General features: G+C 39.8%; 1 protein-coding gene across 5 annotated transcripts in view; it reads left to right on the top strand.

Annotated features, from left to right (window-relative positions):
• Positions 1-13,509, top strand: part of LOC114895931 (regulating synaptic membrane exocytosis protein 1-like) — a 279,515-nt gene extending 266,006 nt beyond the window's left edge. For all 5 annotated transcript variants that reach the window (XM_029223557.1, XM_029223558.1, XM_029223562.1 and 2 more), the window contains 5 exons: positions 3,668-3,806; positions 6,203-6,315; positions 10,168-10,269; positions 11,000-11,139; positions 12,393-13,509. In XM_029223557.1, the coding sequence (XP_029079390.1) occupies positions 3,668-3,806; positions 6,203-6,315; positions 10,168-10,269; positions 11,000-11,139; positions 12,393-12,611 (713 nt within the window). In that variant the 3' untranslated portion in view covers positions 12,612-13,509. The remainder of the gene's footprint in view (positions 1-3,667; positions 3,807-6,202; positions 6,316-10,167; positions 10,270-10,999; positions 11,140-12,392) is intronic.
• Positions 13,510-15,231: the final 1,722 nt, after the last annotated feature.

Genomic DNA, 15,231 nt, shown 5'->3' on the forward strand with positions numbered 1-15,231 from the left:
TTGTGCTCACTGCTGTATCACCAGCATCCAGAAAAGGCAAGGACCGGGGCAAGTGCTGCACAGATACTTGCTGCATGAATTATACTTCTCCAAATGTATAGTTTCCACATCTATATAACAATGTTCCTTCCAACCCTTACATTCTGGATAATAAGAGAGCCCTTTGAATATAAATCAGACAGATTCATGACTGGAATTGTTTACCCAGCTGTTACCCGGGCCTTTCTACAATTGTCTAGTGCATCAGAACTCTTGTGATGCATATTTATTAACATGAGTAAGACGAGAGATAACGGTCCATGATTGCCATCTTCAGAAGGACTAAAACAAAAACTTTAAAATGAAAAACTGTTATTCAAATCCACAAAATTAAATAAGTATAAAAGAAAGTTCAGTAACCAACCTCTTAAATGATGGTTTTGCAAAGTGTGTAGCACTTACATTTTGAAAGCTATGAAGGTTTAAAACTGCTGTAAGGATTTGGGGACACCCTCTAGATACACCTTTCTTTGAGAAAACTTGATATCGCCATTAAAAATACAAATTGATAAAGAACTCTTCACTTTTAAATTTTTTCTTTTCATTCATTGAACAAGCATGTCATGACAACCACGTGTAACAGGTGTTAGGAAATGCAGGAGAGGCCAGGCTCTGACAGCCTCTCCCCATCATCTGGATGGCCAGGCACACAGAGCCTCCTGGCCGGACTCAGAACCAGCACCGGAAACACTGCAGAGGAAACCTGAGGACTGGGGGCTGCGGACCAGACAGCGGCCCCTCCTGACCGCCGTGACTCACAGCCTCCCCAGTACAGCCACCAGGACCAACCCAGCCGTGGGGGCCACCATCCAGTCCCTTCACATCCTCCAGACCGATGCTTGATGAGACCTTGACCCCCTTTTTAATAAAACCATTGCTGCTCTGCCCCCGACACTCTCCATCCCCCTTCTCCTGCCTATTTTTATCTGTAGCACAGATTACCAGGCTTATTACATATATTTGTTGATTTGATCATTGCCTTGCTTGTATACACACACGTATGTAAGCTCCATGACGGCAGAAAATCTGTTACTTATCAGTATATACCCAGCACCTAGAACAGTGTGGGACACCTGGTTGGTGCTTAGTAAATATTTGTTGGATGGATGGATGCATGGATGGATGCATAGATGGATGCATGGATGGGTAAATAAATGAACAACTGAATGAACAGATACTCTAACCTGAACCCCTTGCAGCTGATTCTCTTAACTGTTTCTCTCCAGTTTTCAGTATTCCCCCACCATATAGATTTAAAATTTGCCCTCATTTTTCTAGCTATCAACCTCATTATTTTCAATAGAATTTGGTGTTCTACCCTCGTTTATTGCCTCAGGCTGCCTGGGGTAAACATTTTTCACGATTCTAGTTGGCCCACTTGGGTAATACGCCCTGGGAGCTTGCCCCTTCCCCTCAGGTGGGGTGCAGCCAATATGCACGCAGGGATGGAATATTGCTCTACACGGTGACTTCATACAGGAGCTACATCTAAGAAGGAGGCACAGGATACACATAAATAAACACCCAAACTAAGCTAAACAGCACCCAGAGTGGCCAAAGGTGAAGTCCCTGCCTTGAGGAAGTGTACAAATTCTACAGTGACAAGTCCAGTGGGCAACACAGAGACCAGAAAGAGGACAGGTGGAGAGTCCAGAGCCATAGGTGAGAAAATGGGTACGTCCATGGGAAGGTTGCTACAAGGTTTCTAAACGGCAAGTTAGAAAGAGTTAATAAGATCAAACAGATTCCTACCCATTCACTAGCATTTCAACTTCTAAAAATGTACTCTATAAAAACTCCTGTAACAACTGGAAACATCCCAAATGCTCATCAGTAAAGAGATGGTTTAATTGTGATGCCACATAACCATACAATGAAACAGTACCATCTTTAAAAGAATATAGACCTGTTTGTATTGTATAATTGTGTTTAGTGGGATGAGAAAATGCACTTTCTTATGAGAGCTGTGATTCGTACCACTGTTCGAGATACCAAGGATAACGGTGAGGAATATTCCCCACGTCCCCCTCCTTGTAGAAATTAATTTCAAATTGGTGAAACAGCAACAAACAAACAAATGAAGCTTTACTAGCAGACGGAGCAGCGTCATGAAGAAATATAAAGCGTGGCAAGGGGATAAAGAGTGATGAGGTTAAGAAAAAGCCTCCCTGAGGAGGTGATGTTGGAGCAGAGCCCTGAATAAATAAGAAAATCAGAAGGACAGACTCAGGGCAAAGCGCCCAGAAGCAGCATGCTTGGGGTGTCCAAGCAAATGCAAGGAAGGCAGAGTTGAGGGAAGGACAGTGACCACGTGGGATGGGGGGAGGGAAAGTCTGAGAGGCAGCCAGGGACCCGATCATATGCATTTTGGAGCCATGATAACAGTTTGGACTTTCTTTTAATTTTGATTGATAAACCATCAGAAGATCTTGAGAAGGGAGTGACATTCCAATTTACGTAGCATGGCTGTTATATAGAGAATATTCCACATTGAGTCCATAGGATATAACCCACGACATCTTTATTAGACAATTTACAAAAGTGTTGCAGTGACCCAAAATGAGAGGAAAACGTTCAGTTTTCATACAGTTTATTTAGGAATGTTTTTAGGCATCTTCTTCACAGGGGTTTTATGAGGATTGAAAAGGTTATATGTATACACATATGTATGTATTTTATGGATGTGGTTATGTACATAGAGCGTTTTTCATATATTATTCATGGGTATTAAATGATACTATGTGAAAATAAAATGGAAAGAAAACGAGAAATGCATATAGAATGTGTAGGTAGAAAAAGCATGGCAGGTTGTAAAAGTCTAACAGTTTGTCTAACCTTGCGATATTGCTCTAATCAAATAAATGTTTTAGAATTCCATATCCTTGCTATGAATAGTATCCTGGCTAGTGCATTTCAAAGGGGCTCAAGAAAGTTGCTCTGAACTTAGAGTTTATCAAGGAAATAATCAGCCAGTATGATTCACAGTGCAAAAAGAGACTTGGCCCAAAACTGTGGTCAGAAGGCTACAGCTGGGTCGAAAGGCCACGCATAGCTGTGAAGCCTGGAATTAAGACAGTACCTGTTCTGCCTACATAGGTAACCTCTGTGTCATGTCAGATGAGATCGTCTATGTTACAGTGTTGCAAAAATCTTTAAATAAAGTGCTGCTTTTTTTTTCTTTGTGAGGACTGGCAGTACCAACACAGCGGTATTTTTCACGCTGAGTTCCAAGTGCCCCTTCTCTTTTAAAGGACATGGTCCATTCATTTAGGTTTGTCCCTATGCAGTTGGAGCATTCCTGATTAGGAGAAACCTGTTAGGTTCCACAGAACAGTTCGTGCAAAATCCAGTTTTTCACTGAAGTTGACAACTTCAGCAGCAGTAATACAAGGAGTGCATTTTGCCTCATTGGGATACAGGCAGCTGGTCTGCCTTCCGCTGCTACCCCCTTGGCCAAAGCATCCTTTGGCAAAGAGATTTAATTAATCAGAGTATTCTCTTGGACACTACTTTTCTGCGTAGATTTTTAATTATATGCATAATTAACTATCGTACTTGCGGGATCAATCGATATTCAGGGGGAATCGTCTAAAACAAACCTAGAGTTTCTTTTACTCTCTCCTGTCAGAGTCAGGCCACAAGAAGTTAAAAAGCACCATCCAGAGAAGCACAGAGACGGGCATGGCAGCCGAGATGAGAAAGATGGTGAGGCAGCCGAGCCGGGAGTCTACGGACGGCAGCATCAACAGTTACAGCTCCGAGGGAAAGTAAGTGGCCTCTGCACACCCACGTGGCCCGGGGCCAAGGGTCCTGTAGTCACAGGGCAGTCAGCAAGGCACCCAGGGTGATCCTGCAGCTTTTTAATACAGCCAGGAGGTCAACCATCCATTTGAAAACAGCCTGACCTCTTTGGATAATACACACACACACACACACACACACACACGGACACACCTCTGCACCTGGTCACACAGACATTTCAAAGGGATGAAGAAATGGGCGGGTGAACGTGAATAAACTGACCATGACCGGATGTTTATTGTAGAAATGCCACATTGAATGGATTCTTTCATATGGGAAATTCATCGTCTGGCCCAGCTACCAAAATCTGAATTAAAACTTAGAGGTGTGGAACTGATTGCCCGTATTCCTACTTTTCTCCAAACTGTTTTGGGCTCTAAGTTGTTGTGAAGTCTAACGTTCTCATAATAGCAACTTCAAACTTCTTGTTTTTAAAACATCACAAATTCATTTTTACCTTAGGAAGAAAAGCCCAGGAGCTATCTGCTTCATTATTTTTCTGATTACAGAATTTTACTTAATCCTGAAATTAATTAATTTTGAAAAAATATAACTAGATTTTTGTTTTGGTTACTTGACATGATTTTTACCATTTCATCTAGATCTTGCACAAAACCTGCATTTTCCTATGCTTGAGAATTTTTCTGGTAAAATTGAACTTTTACTAAGGTGATAGATAACAAGTAATTAGTATCCTACAGTGGGTTACTTGGGGATTGACCATGTACAAGTTTTCCGTAATTATTTATTACCATTCAGATATCTTTTACCAATTAATATGAACGATTTATTTTACTGGCATTTTTCTATTCTGTTCAGAAAATGAAGTACATTCTGCCAAGTTAATGTTCATGCTAGGCTTTCCCATTCCTAAAACTAGTGAATCCCTTTATTTGCTCCAATGAGTGATATGCATCCTCCCAGCAAGATACAGCCAAGAACAAAAATCAGCAGGCATGATGTTATGTAGTTAAACTTGCTGACAAAGTACCAATATTTGCTGAAGTATTATGAAGCAATCTACAACTAGAAAACTAGAGACACTATTTTTGGATATAAAAATTAACGAATCTAGATTGGGATTGACATATACACACTACTGTATATGCAATAGATAACTAATAAGGACCTACTGTATAGCACAGGGAACTCTACTCAATACTCTGTAATGGCCTATACGGGAAAAGAATCTAAAAAAGAGTGGATATACGTGTATGTATAACTGATCCACTTTGCTGTACACCTGAAACTAACACAACATTGTAAATCAACTCTACTCCAATAAAAATTTTTAAAAAGTAACAAACCTAATAATATTTACCATGAATAAGCCACTTAACCTCTCAGAGATTTATTTTATAGTCTCTAGATGGGATAATAATTAATACCCTAATTCCTTTGATTGTGAAGAAATAATATGTGTGAAAGCACACTGGAAACGATCAATCCTTATAGAAACCTGTTTATTCAAAAAAATACTTATTGAAGTCCAACTATGTAACAAGCCTGGTTCTTGTTACCCAGGAGATGTCAGTAAACAAGAGCACAGTCACTGCTCTGGGAGAGCCTGTAGCCTGGGGCTCCAAGCAGTCCTGGTGTTGTGAGAAATAGACCTATGTTAACCAATTCATTTCCACTTGAGTTAAATAAAAATCTCAGGTAATATGAAATTTTAATTCTTTCAAAAATGAAGAAATTAAACATTTTGATTTGTAAATAAGAATTTGTACTATGCTATATTTATTCAAGAAATTATTAGCCATTTCTTAACATTTAGCATTAATGTTACTTAATGCTCATGAGCAATTATTTATGTATTAGTTCATGACATAAAATTTTGCACCTTGTATCTTACGTCAGTGATACATTTACGTAGGGATTTGTATTTGTAAAGTGTGCAGAAAAATTACTACATTAAAAACTATAACTGAGCTCTCCTGAATAGAACATCAGGTCTTTTTTTAAACTTTTTATTTTTTATTGGAGTATAGTTGATTAACAATGTTGTGTTAGTTTCAGGTGAACTTAGGGAGGGAGGCAGGGGAGGGATAACTGGTAGTTTGGGATTGACATGTACACACTGCTATATTTAAAATGGATAACTAACAAGGACCTACTGTATAGCACAGGGAACTCTGCTCAATACTATGTAACAACATCAGGTCTTAAATTGATAGTTTAGACCTTTTCGCAATCAGTGCTGGGCTTCATGGGCTTGGTTCAGAGGAAATGCAAAGAATCAGTAAGTAAACCGATTGCCTAAGTACTGTTTGATTCATGACCAGAACTCGTCATCTAATGGAAACTAATGAAAAGAATTCTAGAAGATCTAATGTCTTGATTTTTGTCCTTTTGGTAATAGCTTAATATTTCCTGGAGTGAGACTAGGAGTGGATAGTCAATTCAGTGATTTTCTCGATGGACTGGGACCCGCCCAGCTTGTTGGCCGCCAAACCCTCGCCACCCCTGCAATGGGTAAGAATAATTTTTTTCTGTAGTTAAACTGATGTTTCATGCTTGATAAGATCATCTAAAGTAGCATAATAAAAAAATAATAATAATATAATAAAGTAGCATAATAGTAATACAAGAGAGAAGCAACATTTTAGCTCAGGTGTTGCTGGTTTCAAATGACTATTCTAATTTCTAATGCATTTTTCTAACTTGAGATATGCAAATGAATAAAGTTAGTCATTAATCTCTGAATTATCAAAATTCTGTTAAGACAGAGAGTCTACAGTAAGTCCAAATGTAGGAGAAGGGTAGAATTTTATAGCACGGAAAAAACGACGGATTATTCAATCAAGGAGATTGGCATAAGTGTCTAGCTATGCAAAAAAATATTAATGAAATTACCTCCCTACTTCAGAACTTAAAAAAAATAATGCTTGGGGGGCTTCCCTGGTGGCGCGGTGGTTGAGAATCTGCCTGCCAGTGCAGGGGACACAGGTTCGAGCCCTGGTCCGGGAAGATTCCACATGCCGCAGAGCAGCTAAGCCCGTGCGCCACAACTACTGAGCCTGCGCTCTAGAGCCCACAAGCCACAGCTACCGAAGCCCGCATGCCTACAGCCCGTGCTCTGCAACAAGAGAAGCCACCGCAATGAGAAGCCCGCGCACCGCAACGAGGAGTAGCCCCTACTCGCCGCAACTAGAGAAAGCCCGCGTGCAGCAACGAAGACCCAACGCAGCCGAAAACAAATTAATTAATTTTTTTAAAAATTTGGACTCAATTGTAAAGGAGAAACGGGGTGTAGAAAGACACAAGAAAATACTGAAAATCGCTTAAATTAATGTTTCTATACTCTTGGAGTGGGAAAGAACTTCCAGACCAAAGCCAGATAAATGTCTACTAGCAAAATATGCCATATGTAAAGTTTAAAAAGATGATAAATGGAGAAAATTGTATGCAACATGTGAAATAGGTATTTCCTGAAGAACATGAGATTCCAGCTTGAAAGAACCCATAGAGTAGTCAGCAAAACGCATGAGAATAGGTCAACACAAAGACATCATCGTGAGATTTTACAGCACCAGAGGTTGATAGAACACCCCACAAGTTTCCTAGGAGGAAAAATAATTTTATGCAGACTATCAAAACTCTGCTTCTCATTGGACTCTTCAATAATAATACTGGGGGCTTCCCTGGTGGCTCAGTGGTTGAGAGTCCACCTGCCGATGCAGGGGACACGGGTTCGTGCCCCGGTCCAGGAAGATCCCACATGCCGTGGAGCGGCTGGGCCCATGAGCCATGGCCGCTAAGCCTGTGCGTCCGGAGCCTGTGCTCCACAACGGGAGAGGCCACAGCAGTGAGAGGCCCATGTACCGCAAAAAATAATAATAATAATACTGGAATCCAGAAGATGAGCATGGCCTTCGAAATTCTGAGTAACAATTGATTTCCAATGAAGACTAAAATTGCCAGTCAAATCATCAAGTAAGTATGAGACTAGAATAAATACATATTCAGACAGGAATGGTCTCAAAACATTTTCCTTATACCCAACATTGCTCAGAAAGCTATTGGAGGATATACTTCAACAAAATGAACTAAGTGAATGTACAAATTGTGAACTAAAAAAGAGGAATATGACATCCAGTAAATAAATGCTTCCGCACAAGAGAGCAATGGGTGGGATACCCAGGACGGTAGTGAAGGAAAATGTAATAAAACAGCTGCAACGGGCTTTATAAGCAACCTGTCCAAGCTGTATCGATAGCATGTCAGATTCATAAGACAGAATCTATAGAACACCTGATATACTTGATTTTATGGAAGAGATAAACAACCAGGAGAGAGTAAGGGGTTGAATCAGTGATACATCCATAAAAATGTCAGCAAGGGCTTTTTAAAAGACACTTAGTGGGTGTAGGAAAGAAGAAGAGAGTCTAAGAAATGAGAAGTAATCATGGTACTCCAGTTCACTCGGCTACAAATAATGTTGCCTAATCATAATATAAATATTAATATTGGGAGAAGATGACAGAAAATGTCAAGTATATGGTGGGGGTAGGAAGCAGTGAGAGAGAGCAAAATTGGGGGTCAATAATGATATCTAAAACTGAAGAAAAAAGGAAAATATATGTACGGTATTTAGAGATAGGGATGCAAATGCCAAAAAGTAAAAAATAAATCAGTTAAAATACTGAGAATTTTGAAAACAGTGACCTTTGGAAGGCAAGAGGTTGAGAGAAAGGCCGGGAATATTTTATACTAATAACAAGTCTTAGAGAACAGTTTGACTCTTTAAACTATGTGTGTATGTGATTAAAACAAAAACAAAAACCCAAGAGTCCAGGAGCTAAGGTCTGAAACAGAATTATTATAAACAATAAACGATAAGCTAATAAACAATTCAGAACCACAACATTGATCAATGGACCAGGCAAGTAAAAGGAGTTCACAACTGAGAAAGTAGAGATGATTCAACCAACTAAAAACAACTTAGAGGGCTTCCCTGGTGGCGCAGTCGTTTAGAGTCCGCCTGCCAATGCAGCAGACGCGGGTTCGTGCCCCGGTCCGGGAAGATCCCACATGCCGCGGAGCGGCTGGGCCCGTGAGCCATGGCCGCTGAGCCTGCGCGTCCGGAGCTTGTGCTCCGCAACGGGAGAGGCCACAACAGTGAGAGGCCCGCGCAAAAAAACAAAAACAAAAAAAACAACAACTTAGAAATAATTATATTTAATGTTTTCGGGGATAAAGTGTCGTATCGTTCAGAAAAAGTTGAGCATCTTATAAAAATAGGTAAAGGACATAAACAGGCAATACAAAAGAAGGACTAAAAATTGAAAATATTTAGAAATATGTTCAACCTCCCTAATAATCAAAGAAATTCTACTTATAACTTTTTGAATGTCAGATTGGCAAAAACTAGGCATGTTGCTCATAACAGTATTAGTGGGCTGTGGGAAATGGGAAAGACAGATTCTTCTGGTCACAGTACAAACTGGCACAACCTTTCTAAAGGATGTTGGCAATATACATGGCATTTTTAAATGTCCATTCAATTAGACCTAACAATTTAAAATCTGGGAATTTATGCTCAAGAAATAATTGACCAAGGGTGCAAAAATTCTTTATAAAGCTGTTCATTCTAATGCTGCTCATGATGATAGCCATGTAGATAATCTGTATTTCCATCCAGAGGGATCTGGTTAAATAGGTAATGACATGCCCATTCAGTGGTTCATACAGTCAATAAATTGAGGGTATATGGTCATGGTGGATAGATAGATAGATACATACATACATAGACACATAGATACATAGATGCATAGATAGATACATAGATACACGTATAGTTAGAGAGATAGAGATGGATAGATTGGTACATAGATATAGTGAGAGAGAGATAAGGAAAGAAGGAAGGAAGGGAGGGAGGGAGGGAGGAAAGGAAGGGAAGAAGGAGGAAAGAATGAATGAACTTGTGAAATTGCTAGGATATTTACCAAAACATTAATGGAGGTTTTCTCTAGATAATGGAAACACAGATAATTGTACTTTTTATTAAGAAGTATTATATAATAGATGACATAAAGGATAAGAAATCTTATTAGAGTACAAGAATCACTTAAATACTTCAGTGTTGTTGCAGTTAAGTAATTTGTAAACCAGTATGAGACTCCCGTAAGTTAGATTAGCACCAGAAAAATGAAGAGAAACATTTCAAAACCTGATTTGGAGGTAGGGAAAGAAAATGGTATAGGGGAGCTCAAAATATTAGTTATTTATGAAGATCATGAAATTTGGAGTCTCTTATGGACCTCTATTTTTTTAACTGCATGTGACTGCAAAGAAGCTGAAACATTTTGCTTCCTCCACTCACAGGTGATATACAAATTGGAATGGAGGATAAAAAAGGCCAATTAGAAGTTGAAGTGATTAGAGCACGAAGCCTCACGCAAAAGCCTGGTTCCAAATCCACACCTGGTAAGGAGCGGTGTTGCTGTTTGGACAAGAGAGTCTTACATGGGCAAAAACTCAAAACATTTGCTGCATTTGAATTTCACATGCTCTATTTTTTCATTATCTGATTGATTAACAAGGCAGCTTTTCTATGTTCTTTCATTGTGGATCAAAGAAAAGCGGATCTCCGGAGCCTGTGCTCCGCGGCGGGAGGGGCCCCAGCGGTGAGAGGCCCGCGTACCGCAAAAAAAAAAAGGAACAACAAGAAAAGCGGATCATAAAAGTGGATCTGGGTTTTCCTTGCACAGTTACTCTGTCAGGAAATATTAGGAAGAGTCTTGTACTAAGACAAAGTTTAGTTATGATGGCTTCTTAGCTGTGTCAGTTATTTTTTTTTCTGCCCATTTATAAATGTGGGATAAAAATTCAGTTCTAATCACAAAAAGGATGAGCTTTTAGATATAAAATGTGCTTTGAGATATAAACCTGTTTTGTATTGCCAGCCATAAACCAAGTCAGTCAGAATCTTAGGATAACTTTGCATGCATTTACTTCAAAAGAGGAAAATGGCGTTAGTGGTAACATATGGGTTTTAAGGGATAGAATTTATGGAACACTGAAAATTTTAAATGGTTTAAATAATCAATGGGAAACTTTCAACAAGCATCTCTATTTGTCTAAGGAAGCATTCTCTAATAAAAACAATTTAACTTGAAGGATTAACTTCTTATCTGTTAATGTTACCTTTGTTCAGCTCCATACGTCAAAGTGTATCTTTTGGAGAACGGGGCCTGCATAGCCAAAAAGAAGACAAGAATTGCACGAAAGACCCTTGACCCCTTGTATCAACAGTCCCTGGTTTTTGACGAAAGTCCACAGGGTAAAGTCCTTCAGGTCAGTCATAGCTGGTTTGACTTTTTGCACTGTAACAGGCCCATTATCCATATCAACATTGAAGAGCTGGTCCAACAGGAAGAGAATAAAGTCCAAATTGTTCATTTACAATATAAGTAATATATACTATCAAAATATCTTTTGGTTCTAATGGAAAACAAGATTTTAACTTTCACTCTCCTTTTCTTCCTTCTCTCCATCCTCTCCTTTTACTTCTGCTCTATTTCCCATCCATTTCCTCTCCTAGGTAGATAGATAAATAGATGATAGATAGATAGATAGATAATCGATAGATAGATAATCAGGACAACCAATGCCAATACTAGTTTATTGAGCGAGACATGGGATTCAAAGAGGAAGAAAGGAAAGGACCAGAAAACATTCAGGACGGGTTGAATGTCAGGTGCATTGTTAGGTGCTTCCTTTTCTAAATGTTTTGACTCCAATTATTCCCATTTTAAAGATTATGTCTGAGGGTCACAGAGATTAAATAACTTGGCAAGGTTACTCAGTAAATTGAAAAGGGAGGATTCACCATCCCTGCCTGTGTAAAGCAGTTGAGTGAGTTCATTTGGAACCTCCACTGGGGATTAAAGGGTTGGAAACAGAACCTGGAGCAAGTGTAATGGAAATCTTACCTGACACCAAAAGGAGACAGAAGGTGGTAATCGTCAGTGAGATCACTGACTTATTAACCTTCTGATCAAGTCAAAATTGTCAGGCAAGTCCTCAAGGGCACCAGCTTACAATTACTGTTCAACTTGCCCCTTCACTAACAAGTCCATAATATAAAAGAAATGTAATGAATATTCTCATCCTTTGCTCATACTCCACCATCCACGCACGCCATGGTACAGGGAGTTGGGTTGTTTCGCCCTCCTAGCTTGCACACATTTTCATTTGTATATCTCTGTGACCCTGCACTTTGCTTACTAGATCGTAGTTGCTAAAGACGGTTTTGAATTTATATATACATAAACTTGTGTATTTATTTTTAACATGGTTTATGTAGACAATACCCTCATTGACCGGGGAAACGTGATTTGCGTTCCGTCACATCTAAAACTCCCGGTGAAGTGTCTCTCGGAGTACCTGAAGGATAGTACCTTTTTATTACTATACCTCCTTGGTCTTAGTTATATTCACTTCCCCCGCTTCCCTCACTGGCTCACTTTTACAGACTAGTTTGCTTTAAACTGTTCACACATGAAGGAGAGAAGCTCGGGCTTTACTGCAGTTGTCTGTCTCTGCAGGTGATTGTCTGGGGAGACTACGGCAGGATGGATCACAAATGCTTTATGGGCGTGGCCCAGATCTTGTTGGAGGAACTGGATCTTTCCAGCATGGTCATCGGCTGGTACAAGCTGTTCCCCCCGTCATCACTGGTTGAACCCACACTCACCCCCCTGACCCGCCGGGCTTCCCAATCATCTCTGGAAAGTTCCACCGGCCCCCCCTGCATCCGGTCCTAATGAACTCACACCAGTAAGACTCTACCTTCAGGATAATAATCTGAACCAAGATATTTCATGATCGAAAGAATGGTTGGAGACAGACAATCAACTTGTGTTTTGCTGGTAGTCGTGTTTCAATAATACGTCCCTATCGTTGTTTAAAACCTGGCTTCACATGACAGAACAAGGCAGTTATCAAATACAGGAAGTCAATGTGCTAGTGAGAATCACTGATGCTTCTGACAAATGAGAGAGGGGAAACTGCAAATTCACACACACACACACACACATCCCAAATCGAACTGGAAACTCTCACTCTGTGGAAAGCTGTATTGTACCGGTTTTTTGCACAAACCACAAGCAGTGTTATTTCCCTGGGGTTGACAAGTTTTGTTTATTATTTGTGTGTTGTTTGTTGATTTCATTTTCTTGATTTGTTTCGGTTTGGTTTTCACTGTATTTGTTATTTCCACTCGTGCTTGGCTGTGTCATGACAGACAGGCCTAGTGATATTCACAGAGACCCTTCCTTTCTTTTTCCAAAAGCACCAAAAAAAAGGGCTGAAGCAGTCTCTGTAGCATCTCCTCAGAGTGTGTACAACAAGACAAGATGAGGTCAATGCAGGGTTTCACTAGCTTTCGCTTTATAATCCTTCAAGGTTTTATGTGTAGAAACCCAGAAAACAGAACGCTATCTTCCAAAAACACACAACCACAGCATCACTTTTTTTGAATGAAGCGCATATCTGTTTGCATTCTAAAACATTAGTTTATGTTTTCCACTGTTTTGCATGGAATACTTTTACAGAATCGAGTCTGCAGCCAGTGCTAGGAGCTAAACTAACAGCATCAGGGTACCTTGGAAACACTCCTGGTGATGCCTTTTCCTTCCTGACATCCAAAAAAAAAAAAAAAGACAAGACAAGTATATGCTCATGTGTATAAACCATATGTTTGACTTCCCAAAATGGTGACTAGAAATGGACTTGAGCCTCAGACACTTTGAGCAATGCCCGGGCTCCTCAGCCATGTCTCAGTGTAGACACACCACCTGTCCCGGAAAGAGCATGGTATGGGCTAATATTCCACTGGAAATTCCAGTCAAAATATTCTGCACTAAACGAATGTTTTTTATCCAATTTTAATTTACATTTCTTTGAGATTGATGCAAGCACAAAGCTTGATTTTTTTAATACAAAGTATCTTACTTTTGGGGGGGGGCGGGAAATGAAACAAAGTCCAATTTCAATTTGCATTTTCTTCATCTGAGTTTTTCTCGGCCTTGAATTCCCTTGTGACCTTCTGTATATGTGCTACCAACTGCAGGCTCTGCAGGTGCGTTGAGATCTTCTGCCTCCTTTTATGGGTCCCTCCACTTTTGTGATTTCACAGATAGAGCAGCATGACTTGGAACTGTTCAGAGCTGCATGCACGTTTTGTAAAAAAAAAGAAAAGAAAAGAAAGAAAGAAAAAGTGAAGAAAAGAAACAAAAGGTTATTTAATAATGTATGTTAGTTCCACATAGGCCAGCTTGTATGTTGCATGTACTTGTACAGTTTGCTTGTTAATTACTCTACTGAAATAACCAAGAAATCTAAGCCATCCATTTTTTGTTATAGACATTTTACAGGTTTCAGCCAGACTCAGTATGTGAGTCGGGAGTGAAATGTCTATAGATGGACTTTATTTTTTACCCTCTGGAAAACGTGATGTAGTATGGACCAAATTCCTTCTAATAAATATTTTGGTGTAGACTCCTCCTGTGGGGCTGTAACACATGTAGACACTGTGTACACATAGATTTTAATCCATAGACATACTGCCTGCACCAAGTGAATTATTTATTATTTACACACGCCAGAACGACCTGCCCATCGTTCCCAGGGCACAGATTGACCACTGGTCACCATGCTGAGCAGGAAGGACTGAAGCATTGGTGTACTTCTACTAGATTCCGTTCTGTCTTAGTGGCCAACAATCAACTGATTCTAATTGGGTAGTATCTTTCTATTTTGACCACTTGTCTTAACACTCCCCTGTGCTTTTAAATGAACTTCCAACTCATGTATGTAAACATGTTTAATAAAATTTACTTTTCATGTCAGTCGGCAGCCATCTGTGTTCTGTGTTTTGCCAGATATTCATTGTGGGTTCTACGGGGCAAGATGGGGAGCCAGATCGCAGGAAGGGAGGTGGGGTTTGTCATCTGCTGGGGGCACTTGACTTGTCACCACACCATTTGTGTCTTAATCTCCGGCTCAGTGGGTACTTTGCATCACGTACAAGTTTTCACTTTGTCAGCTTGTCTGAGCACGTGACTATACTTCTGAAAAGTGGCATTATTAAAAACAATAAATCTCAGTAAGAATCAAATGGAAGGTTGCTTTTCTGCTGCTGTTTAAATGCGCTGTTGTCCAATTGCCAAATCATTTCAAGTACGATGCAACACGTCAAAAGCATTAGTTCCTGCATCTCTCGTGGAAGTGTCTGGTTCCTCTTTCCGTCGGTTCCATCTGGACCCCTGACCGATTTGTAGAACTTTGCCTTAGAGTTGGTCAACTTAACCAACCAAGCAATTCATTAAATCGTCTTCAACGGAATCTTAGGGGAAAAAATATATCTTCAAAGATAATAGGTGA

This window comes from Monodon monoceros, unplaced genomic scaffold, assembly GCF_005190385.1.
Source record: "Monodon monoceros isolate NGI ecotype Baffin Bay Population unplaced genomic scaffold, NGI_Narwhal_1 Super_Scaffold_15, whole genome shotgun sequence".
Classification (NCBI taxonomy): domain Eukaryota; kingdom Metazoa; phylum Chordata; class Mammalia; order Artiodactyla; family Monodontidae; genus Monodon; species Monodon monoceros.